Raw genomic sequence first — 24,815 nt, 5'->3', positions numbered from 1 at the left:
ATAGTCCACATAAATTGAAAAGAATGTTCCCTGCTATGGATGGAAAGTGTTGGATGGGATGTCAGGAGTAGGGAACAGTACTACATGAATGATGGGCTTGTCCCAGACTGAAAATCTTTTGGAAAGAGATACTGAGCCACATAATGTGGGGGAGGAGGGACACACAATTATACTATTCAACAGGACCCCGCTATAATTGTATTGGGGGGCCGCCCAAGGAAATATGGGACAAGAGGAGGCTCTTAGGGGGATTTAATGTGGCAAGGTGAGGGGAATGGGAACCTCACAGTCTAACTCTGCTAAATGACACATCTTGGAACTCTACAGTTTCAAAATAGACATCCCCATCTGGCGCAGGGAGATACGTTTCCTTGGATTCCGCTTTTGTATTTTACTAAAATATTTAATGACAAAATACAATAAAATGTTTCAAAAAAGAAAAAAAACATGTTTTACTTTTGCCCCAAGAACAACTACTTTCATAAGCTAGCAGAAATGTTTTCACAGTTTAGTCACAGACAGTCTGAAGATATCATGCTTTCTCTATGCCATTCCACATGACTTGGGTTTTTACTTATCAGGTTATTACTCAATTTTTCATTAGCCCATACACTGATAACCTGCACTACTCAATCCCTCTTTACCTCATGGTACTCTACTTCTTATACTACAATTTTGAAGAAGGAAAATGGCATATGAAACAGGAGTACATGAAAAATTCAACTGCAAACAAAGAAAAACACGTAGTGGTAAAGGTACATTCAAGAAAGAATGCTCGCAACACAACTGGGAGTCTCGTTGTTTACTGGACTACTCTTCTTTGACGGGAAACGTCCGGAACGACGACTCCGGAATAACGATTACGATGTTAACGCAAGCGGAACCAGGCTTGCGTTAACGACAAATCCCTTTTCTCTGCCTTAAACACCCATGTGCTGAACAATGTACATGCGTGGTTAAGGCAGAGAAAAAGTGAGAGCGCATCGGGAGAGGACACGATCAGGTAAGTGGGGCTGGGCACGGTTGGGGGGTAGTGTTTAGGGGTGGGGGCCGGGGTAGCTTGATTTTTTAGGGGCGGGTGGGGAGGATCGGAGTAGTTCTGTTTTTTTAGGGGCCGGGTGACCAGGGTAGTTCTGTTTTTAGGGGTGGGGTTGGGAGGGAATAGGGTAGTTCTGTTTTTAGGGGTGGGGATCAGGGTAGTTAGGTTTTTGGGGGTGGATCAGGGTAGTTAGGTTTTTGGGGGTGGTGTAGTTTGGTTTTTGGGGGCAGGGGTCGGGGTAGTTTTGTTTTTGGGGGTGGCGGGATTGGGGTGATTAGGTTTTTAGGGGCGGGGAGGTCAGGGTAGTTTTGTTTTGGGGTGAGGTGGTCAGGGTACTTTTGTTTTTCGGGTGGGGATCGGGTAGTTAGGTTTTTGGGGGTGGGGTTAGGTTTTTGGGGGTTGGAGTGTTGGGGTACTTTTGTTTTTGGGGGCAGGGGGTTGGGTAGTTTTGTTTCTGGGGTTGAGGGGATCAGGGTAGTTAGGTTTTTGGGGGGTGGGATCAGGGTAGTTAGGTTTTTAGGAGCAGGTGGGGGGAATTGGGGTACTTTTGTTTTTAGGGGAGAGGGTGGTGGGTGGGGGGTCAGGGTGGTTTGATTTTTGGCATTGGGGGATCCGGATAGTTAGGTTTTTGGGGGTGGGTGGATTAGGGGTAGTTTGGTTTTTGGTGGTGGGGTAGTTAGGTTTTTGGGGGTGGGGGATCAGGGTAGTTAGGTTTTAGAGACAGGTGGGGGGGGATCGGGGTACTTTTGTTCCTAGGGGCGGGGTGGGGGGTCGGGGTAGTGTGGTTTTTGTGGGTAGGGGTGTCGGGTCGTTTTGTCTTTAGGGGCGGGTTGGTTGTTTTTAGGGTGGGTGGGGGAAGTCGGGAAGGGTTTAGGACCCACTGTGGGGGGGGTTAAGATAGTTTTAGTAATAGGGGTGGGGTACTTCTGGGCCTTACAACAGGTGGGGGGGGTCGCATGCTAGAACCGCGCATGCCGTTCCCACCCATGCCTTTACTAGGCATGCTTTTACAATGAAAAATCGTTGTAAAGGCATGCCTGGTAAAGGCATTTGTGGTAACAACGCGGTCGTTGTTCTGACCACGTTGCTCAGGCATGCGTGGTTCCAGCATTCGCTGTTCCATCATACATTCTTCTTTGACTACTCCCAATCCACCAATCCATGGTCCACAGTTCAATGCATGTTGCAATTGTCTCACTATTTTAGTATTGCTTTTATCAGAAAAGAAAAACCTTTCAGGATATTAAATGTCGATCTTCCCAAAACAAAATATTTCAGATACATTCTTACTTTTTATGTTTCATATGATGACTAAGTAACCGTTTTTGTGAAAATTCAAAGTAAAAATGTTTGTAGAAAAGGGTCGTTTGAAGAACAGCAAAGCTACGTGTTATATGTGATGAGGAAGTTACTTTTATTGTGAAAATGCAAACTAAAATGTTTTTGGAAAAGGGCCATATGAAGAACATCAGTGCTACTGATTAAATCAGAGTATTTCTTCAATATGGGTCTGATACTCAAATGTATCTTTATCCATTCAATTTTGAGCTGCTTTCCAACAAAGTTCTAATAGGATGTGTAATGAAATTCAAATGAAGTTTTCCTTGGGCTCTACTTGTTACTTATTTGCACAGCAACCTTCCATTATTATTTATTTAAAAAATACTTCTTGGAGTTACAACTCACTTAATTAAAAAAAGAACAGAAAAAGGTCACAACTGATCAGTTAAACGCTAGTGCCACTTCGAAAGGCTAAAGCGGCAGGCCCCTGCCCCCTAGCCTATCCTAAGCGAGACCATATTCATAAAACTGTACAGCCTGTCATGGCTTAATGCTTAATTAAGACATCGCTCTTGGGTTCACGCAAGTACAAAGCAAACTACGCAGAGCTGTGCGCTAATCCAACAGAGTATGAAAATGGTAATGAGGCGGGGAATGTGTTTACATAATTTGCTTTTGCGGATTCTAGCAACACCTTTAAACTAGACCTGTGTGCCAACATCAATAATTCTTGCAAACGCGCTGGGCTTGTATTTAACGGTGTATAATTACATTGAATTTTTTTATAATTGTTTACCTTTTTAAGGAAATAAATACATATTTTAGTACAGCATTTGAACGATCTAGAAATAGACTGATCGATGATGGTGTGTTACACCCACTTAGTAAACAACGTCAGATTGAAGAGTAATGAGTGTGTCAGTAGAAGTGCAGTTTAGCTGCATTTTACTATTAGATTAGACAACATAACGGCACCCTTGCTTATATAGTTTGCACCCTAGCTAGTGTGTCTTGCAATTACATTTGTATGGTTTCCTTGTCATTAAGTCTCTCCTTTCCATTCTTCGCTGGGTCGATTCGCCGGGGTCCACTAATTTACAGGAAGCATTAGCTTGATGAAAACTGCGGTGAACAGTAGCTTCCCGCTTCAGTTTGTGGTAAGGGTTTTGAACGTGGGAGTTGCAATTTACTTCATTTGAATATGTACAGGCCACAGTGACCTCAAAATTATTATTTTCCATCGTGTTTTTCCCCTACAGGAGCTTCTTGGAGTTCAAAATGGCAAGTGGTTTTGTTTTCCTACTTACGAGTAAATGTTATATGAACAGGTCAAACTTCACTGATTTTTGAACTAGGCTATTTTGTCTGTCTAAATAGTGCCACGAAGATAGAGCCGGCACCCCCTTAATGTTTTTTTGGATGTGTGATTAAAAATATAGAATGCGCAAGCAAGAATATGTTGGCGACAGAGGGGCTGCAATTGTGTACTGTTTTTCACAACGCACAATGCATTGGTAGGAAAGAACAGCGAGAGAAGAACTAATGAAGCAAATTAAGGCAAACAATTTTCACACTGTAATGTTCAACTGAAATCCCGGAAACCAACCTGGGAGACACAGCTGCAGTCTATCCACTACGGTTGCAATATTTCTTTGCTGTACTCTACACCGGATACTAGTCTCAGTTTGGGATATCATCTTAGGAATTAAAAATAAACATTTATAATTAGACACATATGGTTATTAGAAAAGGGATTTACAATATTAAGTAAATGTACAGCGAGAACGGTTATATTCTCACCTCTTTCCCAGCATCTTGAAGTCTTCGGTTAGTATCAATAACTTGGACCTTAAAAATAATTTCACCTTTGTTAGACAAATATGCACATATTGCACTGATGTAACTGCTCACCCTTGTAATCAGATCATACTTCATGAGAAACTTAGAACAAAGAAATGCAAATTCAAATTAACTCTACAGCTTGAACTTGAACTTTTGATCTCAAAGGGCTTTTGTTAACTTTAATTAGTTCTGACAGTTCTTTCTAACAGATTCTGTGGCAAACTTCTCAAATTTACTTGGGATTTTTGAACCTTAGCTGTTTCTGTGGGTCTGTCAAACAATTCAAACCACTGACCCAATTGACCACTGGTCCCTTTTTGATAACCTCAATGAGCTCTATGTGCCATTCATTGTCTGTAAGAAATGGCAATTGCATTTTCTGGTAATTAAACATTCATACTTTACTGAATGCAAGCACTGGGTGGTTGATTAACATCAAACGTTGAAATCTCGAAGCCACAGCAACATTTTTTATGCTGCAGGTGCAGGCAGACCTCAACCTCAGATTTTCCCACATAAAAATTGACTCATTAGGTCATCATAATAAGAAAGCACATTCTAGTTTATTAAAAATCTCATTAATTTCACAACAAAGATGCTCAATGACCTCATTGACGCTTGTATTTGGTCCCTTGTTATCTGAATATCTTTATATAATGGTTTGCTAATCATAACCTCTGTTGAACTATGCTCTTTCTGTCTGGTGTGCATATTTTCCACTCCGAAGTGTAAAGAGAGCTAAAAGGGCCTGGTCTCACCAGCCCCAGTGAATGAACACTGCAGGAATCAGACTATTTTCAAGTGCTAAACACTTACTCAACATACGTCTCACTGCACAAATCAATCACATTTGAAAACTGCTCAGTTGTTCGATCCACTTTCTGGTAAGTTTTCGAACAAAGTGCGTTTTCAATTATGTCATTTTAATCAATTAAATGTTATTTGTGCTCTCAGCGCTGTATTAACAGTAGTGGACAATACAAACATTATCTTAGGATCTCGCAAAGGAGTGCGTGAAAATGTCTCACAAGGTAGCAACTGCATAACGAAAACATTTCAAAACATCCAAGTTCGCTACATGTCCCAATATTATATAGAGCATCGGGAGGAACAGAGAGATGCCATTTTGAACTGCCCACATTAAATGCCAGGAAAAATACTAAATTTACTGTAAGGTCACTCACAATGGCAGAGGATTCTGTCTGAGCTCTATTTTGCTAACATTTTTTTAATTCACAGATTTTATGATCAGTAAATTACCGGAGAAGAAATAGATTTATACCTATATAAGAAATTATACACCGCTGAAACAGTGACCTGGGTACACACTACAACTGCAATTTTGTTTTAATGTTATAAATTGCTACCTGCACATCCTTAATTCAGTAAGTCGCTCGATAAACGGCCAAACTAATGGTTCTGCCCTCAAAATGCTCATAAAAATGTACTTGCCATCTTTGGATTTTGCCTTTTAAGATTTTAATCCAAATAATTTCAGTCTCCTTCTTACCTTTAACTTTTCTGCCTCTGCCCTTACTTTAAGAAGTTCTGTAATAGCATCAACAAATCCCTGGTGGTGAAAATTGCACATCTTTTCAATTTCTCTGTCATGATTCCGAATACGAGCATCAAGTTTTTCCATGAACCTTTGGTGTGCGTTTGGCAGGTCATCATACACAGATCTGTCAAGATACAATACAAGAGGAATAATGTAACGTTCACAGTTGTTGTCAAATACATCTCTGGAAACACAAAAACGATCACAAAAACGCTGAAAAGTTTATAATCGCACACAAGAAAGAAATAGCAGACATAGGTAAGCTAAAGGAGGGCACTGTACACAGCTTCATTTGTAATAATAAATGGAGTATATGTATAACATACACGATTGACCCACAATTCAAGGGGTACATATATCTATTGATCCGGCACAGGCGCAAACTATTACTAGTTCATACAACCAGCGTAATGCTGTACTTGAATGACCTTACAAGCAACAACTTTGTACCTTTTGAAAATTCTTTCCACATCCTCATATTAGTGATAATAGCTTAGTTTTTATAAAAGGCTTCATCCCACACCTGTTAGTCAAAGTTAACCTAAAATTCCAAAATGTGAGTCCCCTAAAAAACATAATGAAATTAATAAAAATACAACACTCAAAACTTGCACCCTCTCTTAGAAAATACCATTCTAACCTTAAGCATGAGCATATCTAACTCACACAGACTCTGCTTTATTCATGAAAAAAAGCTCCAAAAACGTAATTCACTGCTTTGCATGCGGCAAACACAAGGCTTGCCTTGAAGTTGGCTTTTTTACAGCACATTTTCAATCCCTAAACATTGCACAATATTTTGGCAAATCTGTTCTATGCAAATGCTTTTCTCGAGTCCCCACGTTTATGAAATTACATGGCTCTTTTGGACCTGACACGACAACCCTACGTTCATGCAACCCACTCCCCTGCACCAAGCAATCAAACCAGCAATGAATCAGTGGCAAAACAAACATCCGCACATATTCATTGTACAATCGAACAAGAAAGTCTCTCTCTTTTAACTGAAACTCTTCCACTTTTATAATGTATACTCTCAGAAGGTATGTGACTTTCTGAAATTTCCATATATTGCGGTATATTGCTATTATTGGTTTATAAAACTGTTAAACTGTTAAGACTAACTAAAGCTAATGTTTCTGCAACGTTTAGGAACTCTTTACAGAGGAACAGTGGTTGCCTAATGTTTAATTTAGATACATTTCAAAAGTAATGGCCTGAGTTTTTCTAAGCACCGTTAGTAGCATCAAAAATAATTATTTAAGGAGAAAAACACATTTTGATCCAAATTATTAATACAACCCAATGCTTCAATCTTAACAGATTTTGCGGAACACATAGAAGATTATCTTTTGTCCACTAACCCTTTTCCTAGTCTGACATCTCTCCACAAATGATGATTTCAGAATGCAGTTAAATCAGGCTCGTGCCAATGCCTTGATCCTACTGGATTTGTCTGCAGCATGCGACACAGTCAATCATGCCATGCAGCTGGGCGATGTCAAAGTAAGTGGCCTAAAGAGCTTCTTTCTTTTTAGACTGACTATCTATGGCTGTGAAGCTTCCTCTTTACTAGGAGTAGAAACTTCCAGTTTGTCCTACAGTCCCACTCGGTTCCTTATTTCCTCATATTTTTTTTACATTTATGTGAGCCTCTAGATAGAGTCCTTTCCAATAAGGGCTTGCATAGTTACAGGTATGCTGATAACACGCAATCACTGTTATGTCTGGCTGAAAATCCCTCTAAGTACCAAGCTCTTCAACAAATCATAACAGTTATTTAGCAGCGGATGGGCAGCAACAACGTTGAGTTGAATGCAGAGAAAACTGAAATTGTGATTCTTAATGCATGATTTATGGATAGATTCCTACTGGCTGGCATGAATGGGCTCTCTTTCCCCTTCTCTCAAAATCATTAACAATAAGCTCTCTCTGGGAAGCCAGTTTTCATTTGTTGCATCTGCTTGTGCCTTGCATTTGGAAGTACTGAAAAAGATTCTTCCATTTCTATCAGAGGAGGGAAAAACTGTGCCCCTGCTCTCATTGACTCATGAATGGATTATGCTAATTCCCTTTCGTTTGGGTGAGCTTTCTTACTTCATCAACTTCGGTATCCAGAATACTGCTGGCCACCTGTTATTGAGGGTACCCTGGTTCTTCTGCTCTTGCATCTATCATGTCTTCACTGGTTAAAAATAACACAAAATATTCAATTTTGGACTCTCTGTAGTGTCTAGTTGGTAAAAACCTTTGATTAATCAGAAGTCGCTTTAAGAGGTATTTTCAAATTTGACATTACATTTGTCCACAGCTAATTTTTTAGTCTTCCTGATATTGCAACAAAAACGAAATGCTGAGGCACAGTTCCAGTTAACTTCCCAGCATTTGTTCAGAATAAAATAACAGCTCTCAGAATCCCGATTGGTTTTGGCTAAAAAGCCTTGATCAGGGTAAGTGGTTTCAGGTGATCCTAAAGCGAGTGCTTTTAAATCATACATCACGTCTCTCTATTTATCGCATATGTCTCCCATAATGCACTGATGGTGTTTGCATTTGTTCCTGCAGAGTTTTATCATCATCTTGCTGGATGGTGTTAAAGAACTCCACAGTTTTAATTCACATCGTTCATCACAGTGCATCTAATGTCACAATATAATGGCCACGTGTTCCAATACAGTTTGTATACATTTCTGAAAATAGCATTTAACGTCCTAATGTTATAAAATATAGGACTGCTGGCCTTAGGTTTCAGTATGTTCAGCCAACCTTTGGTATTCAATAATGGACACTCTATTTGTAACAAAATTCTTCATGTATTAAAATCTTCCCTTAAAACCAGGCCCTTTCGCCAAACCTTTACTTTTTCTTAAATCTGCTTTCCTTCCTTGCTCGCTATGTTTCTGAGCCAAGAAACTTATGATGGTGGTGTGCTCTTTAAGTATTTTTCACATAACATAACAATGATGAGTTTTCTGCTTGGTGTGATCACACAACAGTGCAAAATAAGAAAGCTCTGTTTAGTCACAAAAAGCAACTGACAAAGGAACAACAAAATTATTGGACACAAACGTTTGGTGATCAAAATGCATCTAGAACTGTATAATGGATTCACAGTCAAAATGTACAAGTTGAGTGGGAGGAGAAATATCAAGTTAACTTTTATTATTCAACATTATCTCAAAGTACCAGATCTAAGATAGTCACTGTAGACTCAAGACCCCGGGAATGTGCTGCAATTTTCAGGTCATGCAAATAGGAATGTCTTAAAAGAAGTAATATGTCCTGGGGTCAACTAGTGACAACAGTAATCACAACTATGGATTGTCAACAGGATTATACTTTTTAACGCTCTCCACAACTGACTTTTGTTCTGAATTGTTTCTTATTTTTTTTTTTTTTAACTTAATTCTGTATTGGTCTAAAAACAAATAGATGTAACAACATGGCTGGGTCCCTTGCCTTACTCGGTGACTAAAACTTAACCCACAGCTCATTCATCAGGCTACTAGGCTCACTTTCCATGGCCCTTCCCAGGGTTATATGTGACAACATCACATGCCAAGTAATAGGGGATTTAAAACTTGCAGCAAAAGAGACTAGGGGAATTATTTTCTCAGGTAAGTAAATTATATGATTAACGCAATGCTTCTAGTAGTACTTACAGATCGGGTTGCCTGCTTTCTTTATTTTTATATCTTACACAGCATGACCTATATATTATTTGACCGTTGCAACTGCTCGTTTTCTAGTCCATGTAGGTCGCTATTTGCATCAACTTGTACACTTGATTTATTTAGACTGCAACGTTTCCGATTCTTGTATTCACTTAATATAATTTTACCAACGCCTTCGCTACTGCCACGAGCCAAACCTTCAGCAAAGTACCACAACACATCCTTGATTTATGCAGAGCTTTGATTTCCTTGCATAATTACCCATTTCTTAAAATGTTATGGGCATTACTGTCACAGTGATGCCCAGCCTGGTGTAAGTATTGCAATGAAGTAAAATTGGTAATACTTGGCATTTCTTTAACAGTATCAATTCTTTTGTCTGAGCTCTTTGCCTGTAAAAGCAGTGTGACCTTCTACATCCATGAACGCACTCACTTACCAATAGCGGCACTCAACAATTTATCCAGTCTATTCGTCCATACATGTCCTTGCTCAACCACTTATCTTCACCTTCCTAACCCACAGCTTATGCGTGCCCTCCGTTAGCCATCAAACTAATACCTCTCACACGCACCCATTAAGCCTTCCACATAACCATTTACACAAACGTGTCAATCAATGAAAAAGCGTGTTCACTTCTAAAATCGCCAGATTGAAGGCAGAGTTTGGAGACAGAGAACTCCTCCAGGGCTTTGAGTATTGGCCTGCAACTGCTATAAGGTGCAGACGTGTTGTGATGGAGTTAAGAGTTAAAGGGGCAGGGCAGAAACGTGCCAAGAACTGTAAAGGAGCGATAAAGAAGGCATGACAGCAGCTCCTGCAGAGCATGCAAAGCAAACCAGCATTTGCAATGCAACGGGTCTCGCATTTGCTAGAGTTAGAGCTATTAGCGTTGTAAACTCCTAACAGGACTTTCCTTGCCACATAAATTGAAAATTAAAAGTAAAACAGTTTCTCATAAGCGAGCCGATTCCTAGCGCCACGGCCACCATGAGCATCAGCAATAAGGAGAGACACAAAAGGAAAAAGAAGTTCGCTCGCAGTCAAACTTATCGTCAAAAGGGCAATTAGCCATGTAAAAGGGGTGATGGGCAAGGTGGTAAGAAAACCTTCCCAAGGAGGGTCAAAGGTAAACCATTTACCAATGTCATCAAAGGATTTTTGAAGTGCAAGCCCACGAACGAGTGGTAGTGATGGGTGTGATGTGGGCGTTGTTAACAGCCCAGATACATACCAACACGTTGGAAAAGCAGCACTTGCACGCTGCTATTCTTGACCTAAAAAGTAGTGGTCAGATCAACCGGCGCCTGAGGTGAGAGGGAGTGTACCAGAGCCCAATGTGCATACAGTCAGCAGCAAGAGCCTTCCGGATTGCTGAATGTGTGTTACACCTGTGCAAGTGTGAATTGTGGCCCCTCGAGGTGGCCTGCCGGCAGAACTGGTGCACCCGGGCAGGAGAGATCCCTGGGGATGCAGTACTATACAATGGGCCAGTTGATAGGTCCAGCCTCTGAATGACAGCACAGTGAATGATTACCGACAGCTATAGCAGGTAAGAGTCGGAGGAAAAAAAAAGCTTTTTTTTCTGGTCAAACCAGCAATAATCAACAATACACAACAACTAATGAGGCTTTGTGGGCGGCTGATGAAGCAAAATGGAAGTAAGAGATGATGAGAGCCAGGGATACATACTAAAAGAGTTAGAGAAGGTGTAAAGGACCACTACCGCTATGGTGAACTAACTAAAGACTATGGAGTTGAGGGTGGAATGTGTTGAGCAGGCAGCAAACTGGAAGGGAACCAGGCTGATTGCCTTGGCGAATAAAGTAAGGTGTGTGGGGGAACAGATAAAAGTGTGGGGGAGGTTAAAGAAAGAGGTGGTTCAGAGGCTATAGAGAAGGCATACCGACTACCATCTACGTTTGCTAGGGTGGCCGTGAATTAGGTTGGTGGTACCATGTTGTCTCGTTCAAACTGAAAGTCTGGCATAACAACAGCTTAATTTCCACCCGACCGGAGGAAGTAAAACCTTACTTGAACAGTTTGCAATCAGACACTTGACCCATAAGTAGATTGTTGGCCTGTGGCTCTGCAGAGATCTGACGCTCGAAAGTGACTCCACTTAAATGTCTCTCACAGTCATACTTTAATTTGACATGGGAATGGAAAGACTATGTAGTGATCTGATTTTCAAGTCAATGTGATTTTCATTTGTAGTTTATTTTCTTCTTCCCCAGCGTCCTTTCCATTCGTTAGCCTACAGTTCTCTTTCTTACTTCAACCACTCAATTTCCCACTGTTCCTTTCTAAAGGGTTGCTTTTAGCATATTGGATTCATGGTGGTGTTTGACAATTCCACAGCATTCGAAGTTTAACTTACAGGGATGTTGACCTACATGGTCGAGAACAAACACACAAAGTGTGCTACTAGACTCTAATTCATGCGTTTCATGCAGTCCATACTAAAACATTCAATAAATAGTTACTGAAACAAAATAGCCAGACCATTTATCTTGGTAAACGCCTACAAACAACTTCAGTTTTCCCACACAAATTCCTCTATCCTCGACCAAGTGCAAATAATTTATGTTAAGTACTTCATCACCAGGGAAGTATTGAAGAGGATTTCAATCAAAAAAGGCATCAGGCAAACAAATTAAAGTGCATATGTTTTTTTCAGTTTTACCAACAATAAGAGAAAGTTCACAAAGAAGACACTTTCAGGACTAACTGTTTAGTAGTGCAGCAGGTAGGATTATATGGCTCAGCTGCCAAAGATTGCCAGGGAAAAAAGAATTAAATTGGCCACACTGCATGGCACAACGTAGCATTGCTTCCCAAGCCACAGATAAAGTCCACATATGCTCTCCCTGAAGAATGTCAAAGTTTCTCAAGTGGAGTGGGGACGGTCCTCACTACTATCCATTCAAAGGGTGGAATATTTGTAGGGGTCAAACAGGCTTTGTAGTCCTAATGCAAACTTCTTTTGCAGCATGGCGCTCCCAGTCATTCTATAGATTTTAAATGTCTGCATTATAGCCAGGGCCACTGAAATTATGAGATTGCGAGGCTGTGGCGATTTTCAAATAGTTATAGATGTGACGTATTTGCCACATAATCCATCATATGCCATGTACTCAGCTGAATTAAACAAAAAAAATGTTTGTAGCTCATACAGTTCAAAAGTTGCTAAAAATGTGGTGCTGTGCTGCAGCATAGTGGAAGGACCTTTGCAGAGCTGGACTGGTCACATTTCTGTTACTTATTGCTATATTTGGATGTTAGGTTGATATTAAAGGGGTGCAACCAATGTCCATACAGTGTTACTAAGTTTAAAAATGCCGAAATAATGAAGTTATACTATGGTGCTGCATAATGACGCATAATTTGGCTTTTCTTGCTACATAATTTACTCAACCCTGCCGCATTATATGGCCTTCTCCTGCCGCATAATTCCAGTGGCCCTGATTATAGTACTTCAGAGAGTTAAAGAGCAAGACATGTAGACCCAGAAAAGGACACAGACCTAGTAACGTTTGGCTGTGTGTGTGCCAAGAAGATGAAATAGCACAACAGATTAACTTAATAACAAAAAAGAGGGATGAGGCTTAAACAAAGGTAAGGCTATCAAATATCTATTAAATTCTATTTTTATGAAAATAAAGTACATAACACACACTGCAAAGTTATGGGAGATGCAGTGTTCAGCACAAGGGCGTTTGTGCCAAGAGTATGTATAATGGTATAGCCAAACTAAAACTCAGATAACCAGAAGGGCTCAAAGTGTTGACAAATGCACTGATCAAGTTTTTATCAGGATGAAATACCAACTGATGTGCCACAAGGTGCTGGTAATGAATCCATGACCATCCCATAGTGAACATTTCAACTCCGATTAGTGTCATCTGGGGCCTTTATCAAGTCTAGAAACTTCAGGGATAAAATAAAGCAACCTATTTTTATTAGAAAATCAAATAATTGCCATATTGGCCACATAGGCGACAACTATTTCATAACTGCATTATACAGCTTCAATAAAAAACAATGCTCTATTATAATAAACTAATAAGAGTTATTAAAGTAGGAGTATGAGAAATCAGGCCCCAATTGCGATAAAACAACAATATTGCACCAACAAATACTGAAAACCATAATTGGTAGGCCCACAACAATCTGCGCAAGGCAATAACATTTCTGCTATGTTTAAATGAAAGAAACGGATATATCACCAAGGAAAATTAGCGGGGCCGAAAGCGTGGGATTGGAAAGAGAGATTCAAAGGACCAACACAACCATGCCCTGGCAAACGCTCATGACAGTTAATAGACAAACTTAGTGTTCAGCTCCCTCCAAACATCTGGTTTTACAAAATGTATTAGGTGATGACAAGTTGTCTATCAACCAATGCTACCACAATTACATGCAAGTACAAAGCAAGGAAATCCATCACGCTCACTCCAGACTTGCTTTTCAAACCCTTCATAAAGGACAACGCTGCTTCCACCCTGGAAAATAAATATATGTGTTCCTCCTGTTTAGCGCCTCGAGTAATGCTGGTCTCCAGAGAGATGCCAATATTCTCAAAGATACCGTTTTTTCACAGACTTTCAGCCCCTTTTTCCTCTGAGTTTGGGTTGCAAAACTCAAATCTTGCAATCATAGGTTGTGGTTTATAAGCACCTCAATTCTATTGTTGACATGTAATAAGGCTCCAGTTGTATCATGGCAGGAAGCAGGCCTTGTGCTCCCTTCTCCAGAGCTGAGGTGTACCTCTCTAAATAAGACATCACAACTTCCACCTTTGCCTTCTCCACAAAAGCCATTTTTTCTGGTGTGACTCAACTGCAGCACTCAACTTTTCTACCTTGTCCAGCTACTTGACAATCACGTGCATCACTGTCATCATTACCAGCTGACCTTTTGTGAGCTTCTCCAATGCTGAGTCTCCAATCTATTCCTGAGCACCTTTCTTTTGTCTTATGCCACCTCTTACATGGCAGAAGTAAAAGTCTGCTTACACGAATTAGACATTGGCCGTCAGCTCTAGGGCACCAGGTGCAGCCCCCACTCACGGGCCTGTAGGGCTTCCTTCACATGTCATCTGCTACCCTGCCCTACCTCTCAGTTGGGTAGACCATCCTTCAGCACCTTCATCTTAGCAACTTCATAAACTGCCTATATGGCAGCCAAAAAAAACTAGTTGCATTACATGGTATCCCACCACAAGTGGAAAGCTTCATTTTGGCAGCAGCACCTTCACTATGAGTCCAACAGGTGAGGAAACTAGATCGGCCATCAGAACTGACAGAAGAATTGCCATTCCGTGCAGGGATTTTTGTTTAGCGTTCATCACGAAGCAGAAACACCCAGCAATTAACACAAGGGCACTGCACGGCTAAACCTCAGTAACTCTAGGGCAGAGCCTCAAGGTGAACATGGTGGCATTCCAAATTCTTTAGAGACAGCTGAAAATTTTGAACGAGTATAAAAAATTGCCCAATAATTCTATGACAAGTATAAGGGCCTTGATTAACGGTCCTGAGGTAGGTCAAGAGGTGAAGAAAATGGCAATAACAAACAGCACAATACCCAGGCAAATGCTTCTGATTACGCAGATTGGGTACACAGATTCATTTAATTGTTTTCTTCGCTGACCACCCCTGGATTAATCCAAGTTAACCCAAACCAGTCTTAAATAAACCCGTGACCAATGTTCACCTTCCAAACAAAAAGGTCTCTGGTACTTTATCTTTCAAAGTTGTTGCCTAATTATAGCATATTATCGTAAGCATAGCTTTCACACAATACCAAAACCAGGCTGGCCATATCACATGCATGGCAATTAAGGTGAAAGCACACTAGTGTTGTTCCCTATACTTAAAGGCCAATTCTACCTCTGGTCCTCCCTGAGGAAAACCAAGGTTCCATGAGGGGGTAGAGAGGCTGCTACATTCCTCAATTTAACATTCCTTCTGTGGACAGAGCTTTAATGGGAGCAAAAAGGGATTTGGATGCGAGGCACAAGCCTCTTTGCAGGTCTGAGCTGAAAGTCCCTCCCTACCATTATTTATTTTCCACTGATTTTATTGAGTTTTCCAGTTAATATTACTTATTAGACATGATTCCATTTGCACACAAAATTGCGATATGCAACTCCAAAGTGACCCAGGGGCAGAATAGGGCAGCTGAACCCTGCAGTAGATAACACAGGGGGGGTTAAACCGTCTCTAGAGCAAGGGAAGGTCTTGGGATGAACTTGATGGAATCCCATATTTTAGTTGAAAATCCTGAGCAATTGTACGCCTGGTCTGGAAAGCTACATCAAGTACAGGTGCATGATTGCCAGCAATAAGCATTCGAGGAGCTGGTCACGACTTCAAGAAAGTGGAATCCAAAGCAGTAAGATACCCTAAAGCTTGGATTAACTAAGAATTAGCAATCACTTCATTTTTTCATTCTTGTCACCTATTACCATCTGGATGCCTGCAAGCTAACCAAAACTGCTCTTCATATCCTTGATAATTGTTGTGAATGTTGGACAATACCTGAATTCTGTTAAAGCTTTGAAGTTATGAGGGTGGGTCTCTGACTTGGGGGGGGGGGGGGACACGATTAAGAGAAAGTAGCTTGTGCGTACAATCATCTGTCTTGCAGTCCTCTAAAATAACAAAGTGGAGAAAAATTAGAAAGCTGAAAACGACCTAGTAAATGGCAGTATTGACAAGTTCCCTGATCAGGCAACATGCCTTCAGGTGACTGCATTAGCAAGCAGATGGTATAACCTGGATGTTTGCCTTTAAGAAATAGTAGTTGCACAAAGAATTTAGGATAGCCCAGGTAGCTCCAATGCACATTCCGTTAATGGATACTGGCCTTTAATAAAAAATAAAAAAAAAGTTGACAGCTCTGACAGATCAGATATGAATGTCTACCCGAAGGGAGGTCCCTTCAATACATTACAATTAATTAATGCAAATGACAACATAAGAGCATAGCATAACCCTGAAGCCATCTTTCCTCAGGAGCAAAATAAACTATTTGAATTCCTAGATTACTTTATAGATTCTAAATAAATATTTGGAAATCTTGCTAAGTCCCGGTTATGAATAGTTGGTACCTATGGGGTTTAGGGAAGTCCAAGGGAACCCATGTGGCATATCAAAGAATAATTAAGTATCATTTTGTCTCTGTAAAATAAAACTATGCAGTTTAAGTGTTGATTGCAAATTCATCTCCCTCACCAATTAGGATGAACTGACAAACGGTTTAGTGCCAGAATGAGAAACTAAAGTTTTACTTACATGCCTAAATCATTCTTTACATCATGCTGTGGCCCAGGTCCATCCTCTGGTGGAAACAATTTAACACAAATAGAGTCTTTCTGCCTTATTTGAAAAGGTATGGTGTGAAGTGTTCCTGTAGGCAACAACATAAGCCAAACCATATCTTTGGAGAACGGATATGGATATTAATCAGCACCAGATTAGAAAATAATTGATAAGGCGGGCAGAAGAGAATACCATTTCACTATAGTACCTAATGATGAAAACACAGTTGTACATTCCTACACTGCAACCAGTTGCAGTACGTCCTATCAGCTTGTAATGTCATCTGAAAGATTCATGTGACTTTATGTTAGAGTTTCTAGGGCCAAACATTTAAAACCATCAAGGGATGAGGAACTAGTGTTTGCCACTGAAAAAAGGAGATTCATCTCACCCAGTGAATGCAGAAACATCCTTAACACAAACAAATTGACCATGCACTTTTCTACCATGGCACAAGGACTGCTCTGCTTGAACTTATGTATTACCTTTTAATAGACTGAGAAGGAAGTGCATCATAAATCAATGCCATGGACCACTTTTGAAGGGGAAAAAGTCCCAAAAGTGCCATTACTACTGATTCTTGAAGGTTTTTACTGGAATAATTTGGAGTAGAAGTGAGAAGCAACAAAGTCAACTAGTAGACAAGCTTACTTGTCACTGATCTGGTCAGATTTCATGGGGTCAACTGCCAATGCATGGAATGTGTTATACCATTCTGAGCTTGGTGGTCGTCATGTTTTAAAATATTATGAGAATAAGATGAACAAGGCAGTAGTTGTGGTGCTCCCTGAATGTATAGGCCATTGTTGTGGGGGGCACCCAAATCACTATTTTCTGGTTTGGAGAGATACATTACTTCAGGTCCAGCAAGTGGCTTTAATCTTTAAGAGGGTGTTCTGTAGTCAAATGTCTTCCATTGATAATGGGCTCATTCTCGAATGTGTTGGTAGTGATAGAGACATATGGGCTCGAAGACAAAGTTAGCAATCTACACTAAGCTTGTCGACGTGGGCATTCAGATATTAACTTGAAGAAACTGTCTATTTTACTCAAATATAATGCGGAAGGAATTGTGGATAGAAATTCTTGTAAATGTCAAAACTACTGTAGCTGTGCAAACTGTTAGCAAGAAATATACTATGCTATAAGGACATAAGCAGACCTGTATAAGGTTTTGTAGCAACTGTCCTAGAATACACATTGCAAGGTTGACCTGGAAAAAATAACACAACAAATACATAATCAAAACGGTTGGTCAAAAATAATTAATCCAATAAACATGAAAGTGTACTTAAAGACTTTATTTCATGTTCTGCTACAGAAAACGACATCTTCTAAAGAAGAAATTGTTGACTGTCAGTCAAGTAAAGTTCTGAACTCGGACTTGCAGGAATATGGGAACTATTTTTCCCATATTAACAGATCACATAAGATCACAGAAACACACATTCTTGATTTGTGTTGTATTTAAACACGGTGAATCACAGCATTAAAACACATGCAAAGCAGCTCTTGAGAAGAGAGGGGTTGCTTCAAGCAGCAAAAGTTGCAAATCCCAACCCAAAGGGACAGATCCAGTTCCAGCATTCCACTATAAAAATATAGTAGTCCAAAAGTTAACACCAACAAAATGCCAATGATTCCTTAGTTAAGGGAATACCTAGATTTCATGAGAAAATCTTGTGGCAAATCTTCACCGCACTATCCAAATAATGTGTTTTAGTAAGGATTGTTTTTTTGCGGGATTGTTGAAAGTTGGAAAAAACTGCACTGTGGTACAGGCCAAATGTTTTTACATTAAATGGTGCACAGTGAGTAAAATATGAGGGATGTGTGGGAGGGTGGGTCATTGAGGTGAGTGGGTGAAGTGATGGACACAATGACACATTTTTATATGGGACTGTAGATTTAAGCTTGCAAGTGTATGAGAGAATGGTCAAGCAATGTGAACACCTCTCACAAGTGCAGGACTTTTCTGCGGGAAAATAGTTATTTTGCAAGTCTCCAACCAAGTTGGAGTTTGGGGAAAAGACAGTTGGCGTTGGATTTTTAACACAAATGGAGGCATCAATGGAAGCAGATTGGTCCATTAAGGTACCTGATAATATGGATAGAGCGGGCATTATGTAAACTGGTAACACAGCATACTGCCATGTTTTAGAAAATGGTGCGGTTGGAGCACTGGGGGAACTAAAGAAACCGGGTACGTGAACACTGTCTGGAATTGCGCTAGTAAACGTCAGCGTTAAGAACTTGGGTGGGAAGGCACATGGGGGCGATCTGGAAAGTGATTACTTTTAATAAGGGACAAATATATGAGCTGGCACTACATACAAACGGTAACATTACGAGGTAATGGAATATAAGTATTCTGGGAATTTATGAAAATCAGCTGTCATCAATTAATAGTTTTAATCTTAAGATTTATTTTCTACATAATGATGAATTCTTACCCTTGATGAAATAATGAAGAGGGTTTAAGTCATGGGAACGATGTTAACAGCAAATAAAGCTATTATTAATTACATGATCATGAAAATAGGTTCTGCAGTCCTACTTGGATACTGTGAAATGCACATACAATGGTATTAGATAAATGGTACCGTGAACACACTGGCCACTATAAAACTAATAATACAGGCATACTTTATCAAAAAGGAAACTGGAACTGTTCTTGGAAAGGCATCATGGAAATTGGGGCATGCTGTGGCATCAAGGAAACTGGAAATGGGAGCATGGGATATTATGGAAACAGGGAATGAGGCAGGCAATGGTAATCTTAAAAGTACAAATGTGTGCATAACAAAAAAGAGTGGTAGAAACTGGCAAATATACTTAAAGATGGATTTTGGAAAATGACAAATATGCAGCCAAATGCATTATGAAATTTGGTAATGTGGTAATACTGTAACATTAGAGGCATTGTTAATGTGAGCATTCTTACAACAATGCAGAGCAAGGCATTTTGAAGCCTGCAGTGTAGATCTGGCGAGGAACAAAGAAAACTGGAATTGTGTGCATAAATAAGTGTTATGGTACCAGGAACTAAGTAGAATGGAACATGGTAATATGGGCATGTTGGAATATTACAGGACATGTTAGAGGGTCATTATGTAAACTAGACAGTGCAGTATTTTAGAAGCTTGAAAATGTGCTTTTGTGGAGTTCTGAAAAATAATCTATATGGACATACTGCAGCGTTACAGAACTGGTAATACAGACATACTGAGGGACTACCACAACTGCCAGTTTGCACAGACAGCAGCATTCCGGAAATGTGAAATTTATATACACTGATGTTCAACAGAAGCTGCAGAATATGATAACAGAGATTATGGGACCAGGAAAAAAATTGCATACTTTGACTTTATGGTAAAGCCTAATGTGGGCACATCTAGGCATACAGAAAATCAGTAAAATAGCCAAAGTGGGGGGTTTTGTTAAGTAGTAGACTGTGCATGTTTAGGAATAAAGGAAACGGGCACGTGCTTAGAAGGGTATTGTGGAAACTGGTAATGTCGGCATACTGGGACATTATGGTACCTGGTAATGCGGGTTTATTGGATTATCAAAAAAAGTAGAAGTATGAACACAATGGAGTATGATGGAAACTGATGGTGTGATTCTGGGTAATAATGGAAACTGACAGTTTAATTTGCATCACAAAAACCGGCAAATGTGCTTACTGACACTTCATTGGAACTCGTAATGAGGGTATAGTAGGAGATTAAAGAAGCTGAGAATGCTTTTCTGGGGATTAAAGACATTGACAATATGTGCATATTGGGGAAAAATGAAAACGGGTATACCCAGATTTCCTAACCTGCTAATGTGGGCCCAGTGAGATATTATGAAAAATTGTATTGCAGGAAAAAAGAACAGGTTGTGCACTGAAGGCACGGCACACACATAACAAAAATAAAGGGCAGTAAGTAGTTTCGGTTGCTAAAGTGAATAGCACACTGATTGCATAGCCATTGCTAGTGCACTGCATCCTCCTAAACCTGCCTTAAAGACCAAAATAAGTGCCATTTAGTATACGGAATGGGTCACAAAGCACAAACACTGCCTATGCATAAGCTGGCTAGTGTGTTTTTATGCAACATTACTAAACAAGGTCAGCATGTGCATGTACTGGGCCATATTTAGTGTGCATGTGCCAATACGTTTAATCCTCATATCATTATAAACACATGAAATTTAAGGTTACTTGCCTTTGAATATTAGTGTCTTATGTAATTAGAAAAATGTTACAAATTAACAAAAAAATGTTGAGTTGGAGTGAAATTGATATTGAAATAAGCAACTCAAGAAAAAACCTTAATCCCTCACTTGATGCAATACTAAGGATTTTACAAAGGAGATTACTGACACCATCATATAGACAAGGTTGGACCTACATTAAGGCTGATGTAGGCAGAGACCACACATTAGCACCATAAGAGAATGCCAGACTGCAGAATACGGCCGTGTAGCTTAAGGACAAGGAGCACCGAAAAGGCAAATATATCAGCCGGACCTCTAAAAATCCTTGCACCGAAGCTGCACATCTGAAATCACCTATGACACCACTGATGTAGCCAAACTACCAATTGTTTCTTAATTCACTCAAGTGCTCTCCTCATGGAGTTGATCTCTGCTTTGGCTCACAACAAAGATAGGTATATCAAATTTAAGATATATTGACCTTTTATTTTGCAGCCCTCGAGGTTTCATCTCTAGTGTGCTCATTTATCAAAATGAATGAAGAGGGGTGCAGGGATCCTCTTTTGCCAAGGAGCTGCCTATAGGTGCCTTCAGTCTGAAGTTCCCTAGTATATACATGTGCCTTCAGTCTTAAGTTCCCTAGTATATACATGTGCCTTCAGTCTTAAGTTCCCTAGTATATACATGGGGCCATCTCAGAAATCAGGTACAGGATTTTCCATATTCTACACTTCAGGAATGTTAAATTATCTCCCTATAATGCATATTTTAAAACACTAGTTAACCTACTACTGTGAATTTTAGTCCATTTTTCAATATCCTCTAGGCACATAACAGTTGAAATATTTTAAGCTGGATTGTTGCTCCAATTAATTTAAAATATTAAGATCCATTAATTTAGAGCAGTGGTCTCCAAACTTTTTTATGCCGCGCCCCCCCCAGTTGAAAAATAAAAATCATTGGGCCCCCCTCAGAATTTTTCCCAATTATTTTAAAAAGATGGCAATGTTTAAATATGTCTAGACGTATTTAAACATTGCAGTTAAGTAATGTTACCTTTTTATTAGTGCAGTAACATGTTATTGCTTAAAACAAAATACTGTTATCTGTGTAATGCTTCTTTCGGCCACAGCCTGGCGCCCCCCTGGGATCCCTTGAGGCCCCCCTACGGGGCCTGCCCCCCAGTTTGAAGACCCCTGATTTAGAGCTTCATCGTTTTGCTTGTTAACATACCCCCCAACTGGCACAGCCTTCTGTATAGAATTCCTAATCTTTTCTTTGTATAGCTTAAGCATTGCTGTGTCACCTTCACGATTGCAGTGGTTCCATGGCATCACACTTTGAAGATGTTGCTCTGATTGGTGGATCTTTCTCAATACATATCCTTCCCTGCTGATCTCTCAAAGGCAAATTGTTGTGTGACCTTTACTTATAGTTGTGAAGTACCATCCTCACCAATTATCAGGAGTTTCCCTGCATTTTACAGAAAGTACCATAGTCTTCTGTGCCCTCAAGGTTATCACAGAAAATCAATGAAAGCCTTAGGTTGTGTATGAGTTCTCAAGTGCACTGCCTGTGAGAGTTAAATTAACACTGTGTTGACCATAAATGTCCTTAGCACGCAGGAGGTGATTAGTGTGCTAGAGCTTTTAATGCAGACAAGAGAATGCACACATAGCCTTACATTAGTACATGTAAAGCCAAGCTGACCAGCTTGTGGCTGGTTCTCATGTTTTCATTTTTTTTTCTGTTCCTTTCTTCACAGCTCAGTTTTCCTGTTGCTCAACTACAGCATGATCGATGCTCTGCAAAGGTTGAAGCTCTTTTGGATTTCTTAAGCTCCACTGCAACAGAACTTTTAAAAACGGGGCTATTTCACGTGCATTGTGTTAGGGGTGCCAGCTATGCACGAGACACCCTGCCCACTGTATTCCCCAACTTCACAAGCCAGGCTTACTTGTAACTGCCTCAATCCTCCTCTACTTGACAAACCTATCTTGCACCCACCATCTAATCACTCCCTTCCCCAAGGTACCTAGCCCTCCAATACCCTCCCACACCAACCCCCCACCCCACCTAACTCCTCTTCCTTTCTCAGTTAGCAATGGATCAATCCTCACAGTAACTAGACTGCCTCCTTTTCAATGCATAATTAATGAACAAGAACCGCTTAAATATTTTCAACTTGACCTTGGACTCATTAACAGACCTTTCAATAATCTTCAATACAGTAATCAAGCCAACAGACAATGAAGACTTCACCATGACCGAATGTGAATCTGTGCTTTTAAGATGTTCCCCTCACCAACATTACCCTGCTTGTTCCTTCTGATTTACAGACAATCTTCAAACAATAGAGCTTTCACAGATGCCTTAGTTGACACCGTTGTGAAGACAATAATAAACCATGTCAATTTATGCATCCTAGAGGACATGAACATCTGATATGGCCATCCTGAGTTGGACCAAACAACATCTATCACAGCAAATCTAGAAGTGTTAAAATGTCATCAACTTTTGATGTGGTCAAAACACACAGGAAGATACATCTTCAACATAAATTACACACCACAAGAACACTGCACAACAACAAGAAACGCACCAATAATCTGAAATGACCATCACATCATCTCTTTTAATATTAACTAATTTCCAAGAGGGTATCAAAAAGTTACTTTGCAGTAGTAATTATAGACACTTACATAAATGTACCCTCTCAGAACTGAACACATATCTCACTAAGAACCCACTTAACAAACAAATAACAGAGGTGGCCGAGTTCTACAGATGAATCAACAACATGGCAGATCTACAAATGGTAGCTGTGGCCAGACCAAAATCCGGATGAAGGACCTGGTGATGAAGGAAAATATACAGAAACTGAAAACAGAATTCAGTGGATTATAACACAACTTAGAAAAAGTCAAGCAACAAGTCTGACAAAATGCTCCTAGTATAACATAAGAGAGGGAATCTGCCATCAAAATTGCAAAAGGCGCTGCAGTACTCTAGACAGATCACCAACCCGTAATGCACAACTAAAATTCACAAGTAAAATGCTACTTTGGATTTCTTAGGGGTTAAGCAATCCATAATACACCCTTACTTATATTTCCCACTTACAAGCCTTCAGCAACACAATAGCTAATGATCAAGTCAACAAAACAAAGAAACTAGAAGATTACTTCAGAAATATAACAACCAATACTGAACAGACAAAGATCTGGAACCAAAAAAAAAAAGGTTGCAAGTCAATAACCTTCCTCAATCATCTATCCGTTTTTCAATTCAGTGGCTTCCTCAAGGTAAGCAGGTCTTCCAAATACTCTGTAGGTCCTACCATGGCAAGAAACGTCTTAAACATATTCCTGAACAAATGTGTGGGATTTTAGGTGAGGAACATACTGAATCAATCCCTAGATAAAGAGTCCACCCCCCTCAAAAACAAAAACATAAAAAAAACTAAATGCGACCTATCCAACTCAGCCAACTAGAGACCAACTTGTAACAGAACATTCCTAATGAAACTAATTGAAAGTGCTGTCTTCTAGCAGATCTCTCAGTCAAGGAAAATAACCTACTGTTAGATCAACAATTTGGGATAGGGAAGTCGTCAAGTTAACAGTGTACAACAACCAAAAGGTAACATTACTACTTTTGCACCCATTCATGACATTTGACACTGTCCACCACCAGACCCTACGACAAAAGTAATATATATATATATAAACGTGGATCTCTTCCTATCTCAAAGACAAACCAACTTTTGTATTAATATCACAACTCACATTACCCATAAGCCCAAGCTCTACACTGGGAAGTACCAAAATGTTCAATCACGTCTATGCTCCTATTTAATCTCATCCCAATACCAAAAATGTTGCAGT

The 24,815-nt window shown here is 39.9% G+C and overlaps 1 protein-coding gene across 2 annotated transcripts in view; it reads right to left on the bottom strand.

The window, feature by feature from the left end:
* The window catches only part of EXOC6 (exocyst complex component 6), a 1,398,320-nt gene that overhangs the window by 1,138,700 nt on the left and 234,805 nt on the right, over positions 1–24,815 (bottom strand). For both annotated transcript variants that reach the window (XM_069239815.1, XM_069239814.1), the window contains exons 2-4: positions 5,673–5,844; positions 4,121–4,168; positions 3,927–4,017 (exon numbers count right to left, since the gene is read on the bottom strand). In XM_069239815.1, the coding sequence (XP_069095916.1) occupies positions 3,927–4,017; positions 4,121–4,168; positions 5,673–5,844 (311 nt within the window). The remainder of the gene's footprint in view (positions 1–3,926; positions 4,018–4,120; positions 4,169–5,672; positions 5,845–24,815) is intronic.

Source organism: Pleurodeles waltl, chromosome 6 (genome assembly GCF_031143425.1).
Source record: "Pleurodeles waltl isolate 20211129_DDA chromosome 6, aPleWal1.hap1.20221129, whole genome shotgun sequence".
In the NCBI taxonomy this organism is placed as follows: Eukaryota; Metazoa; Chordata; class Amphibia; order Caudata; family Salamandridae; genus Pleurodeles; species Pleurodeles waltl.
Note: the sequence above shows the minus strand (reverse complement) of the source record. Positions and strands in the feature narration are given on the sequence as shown.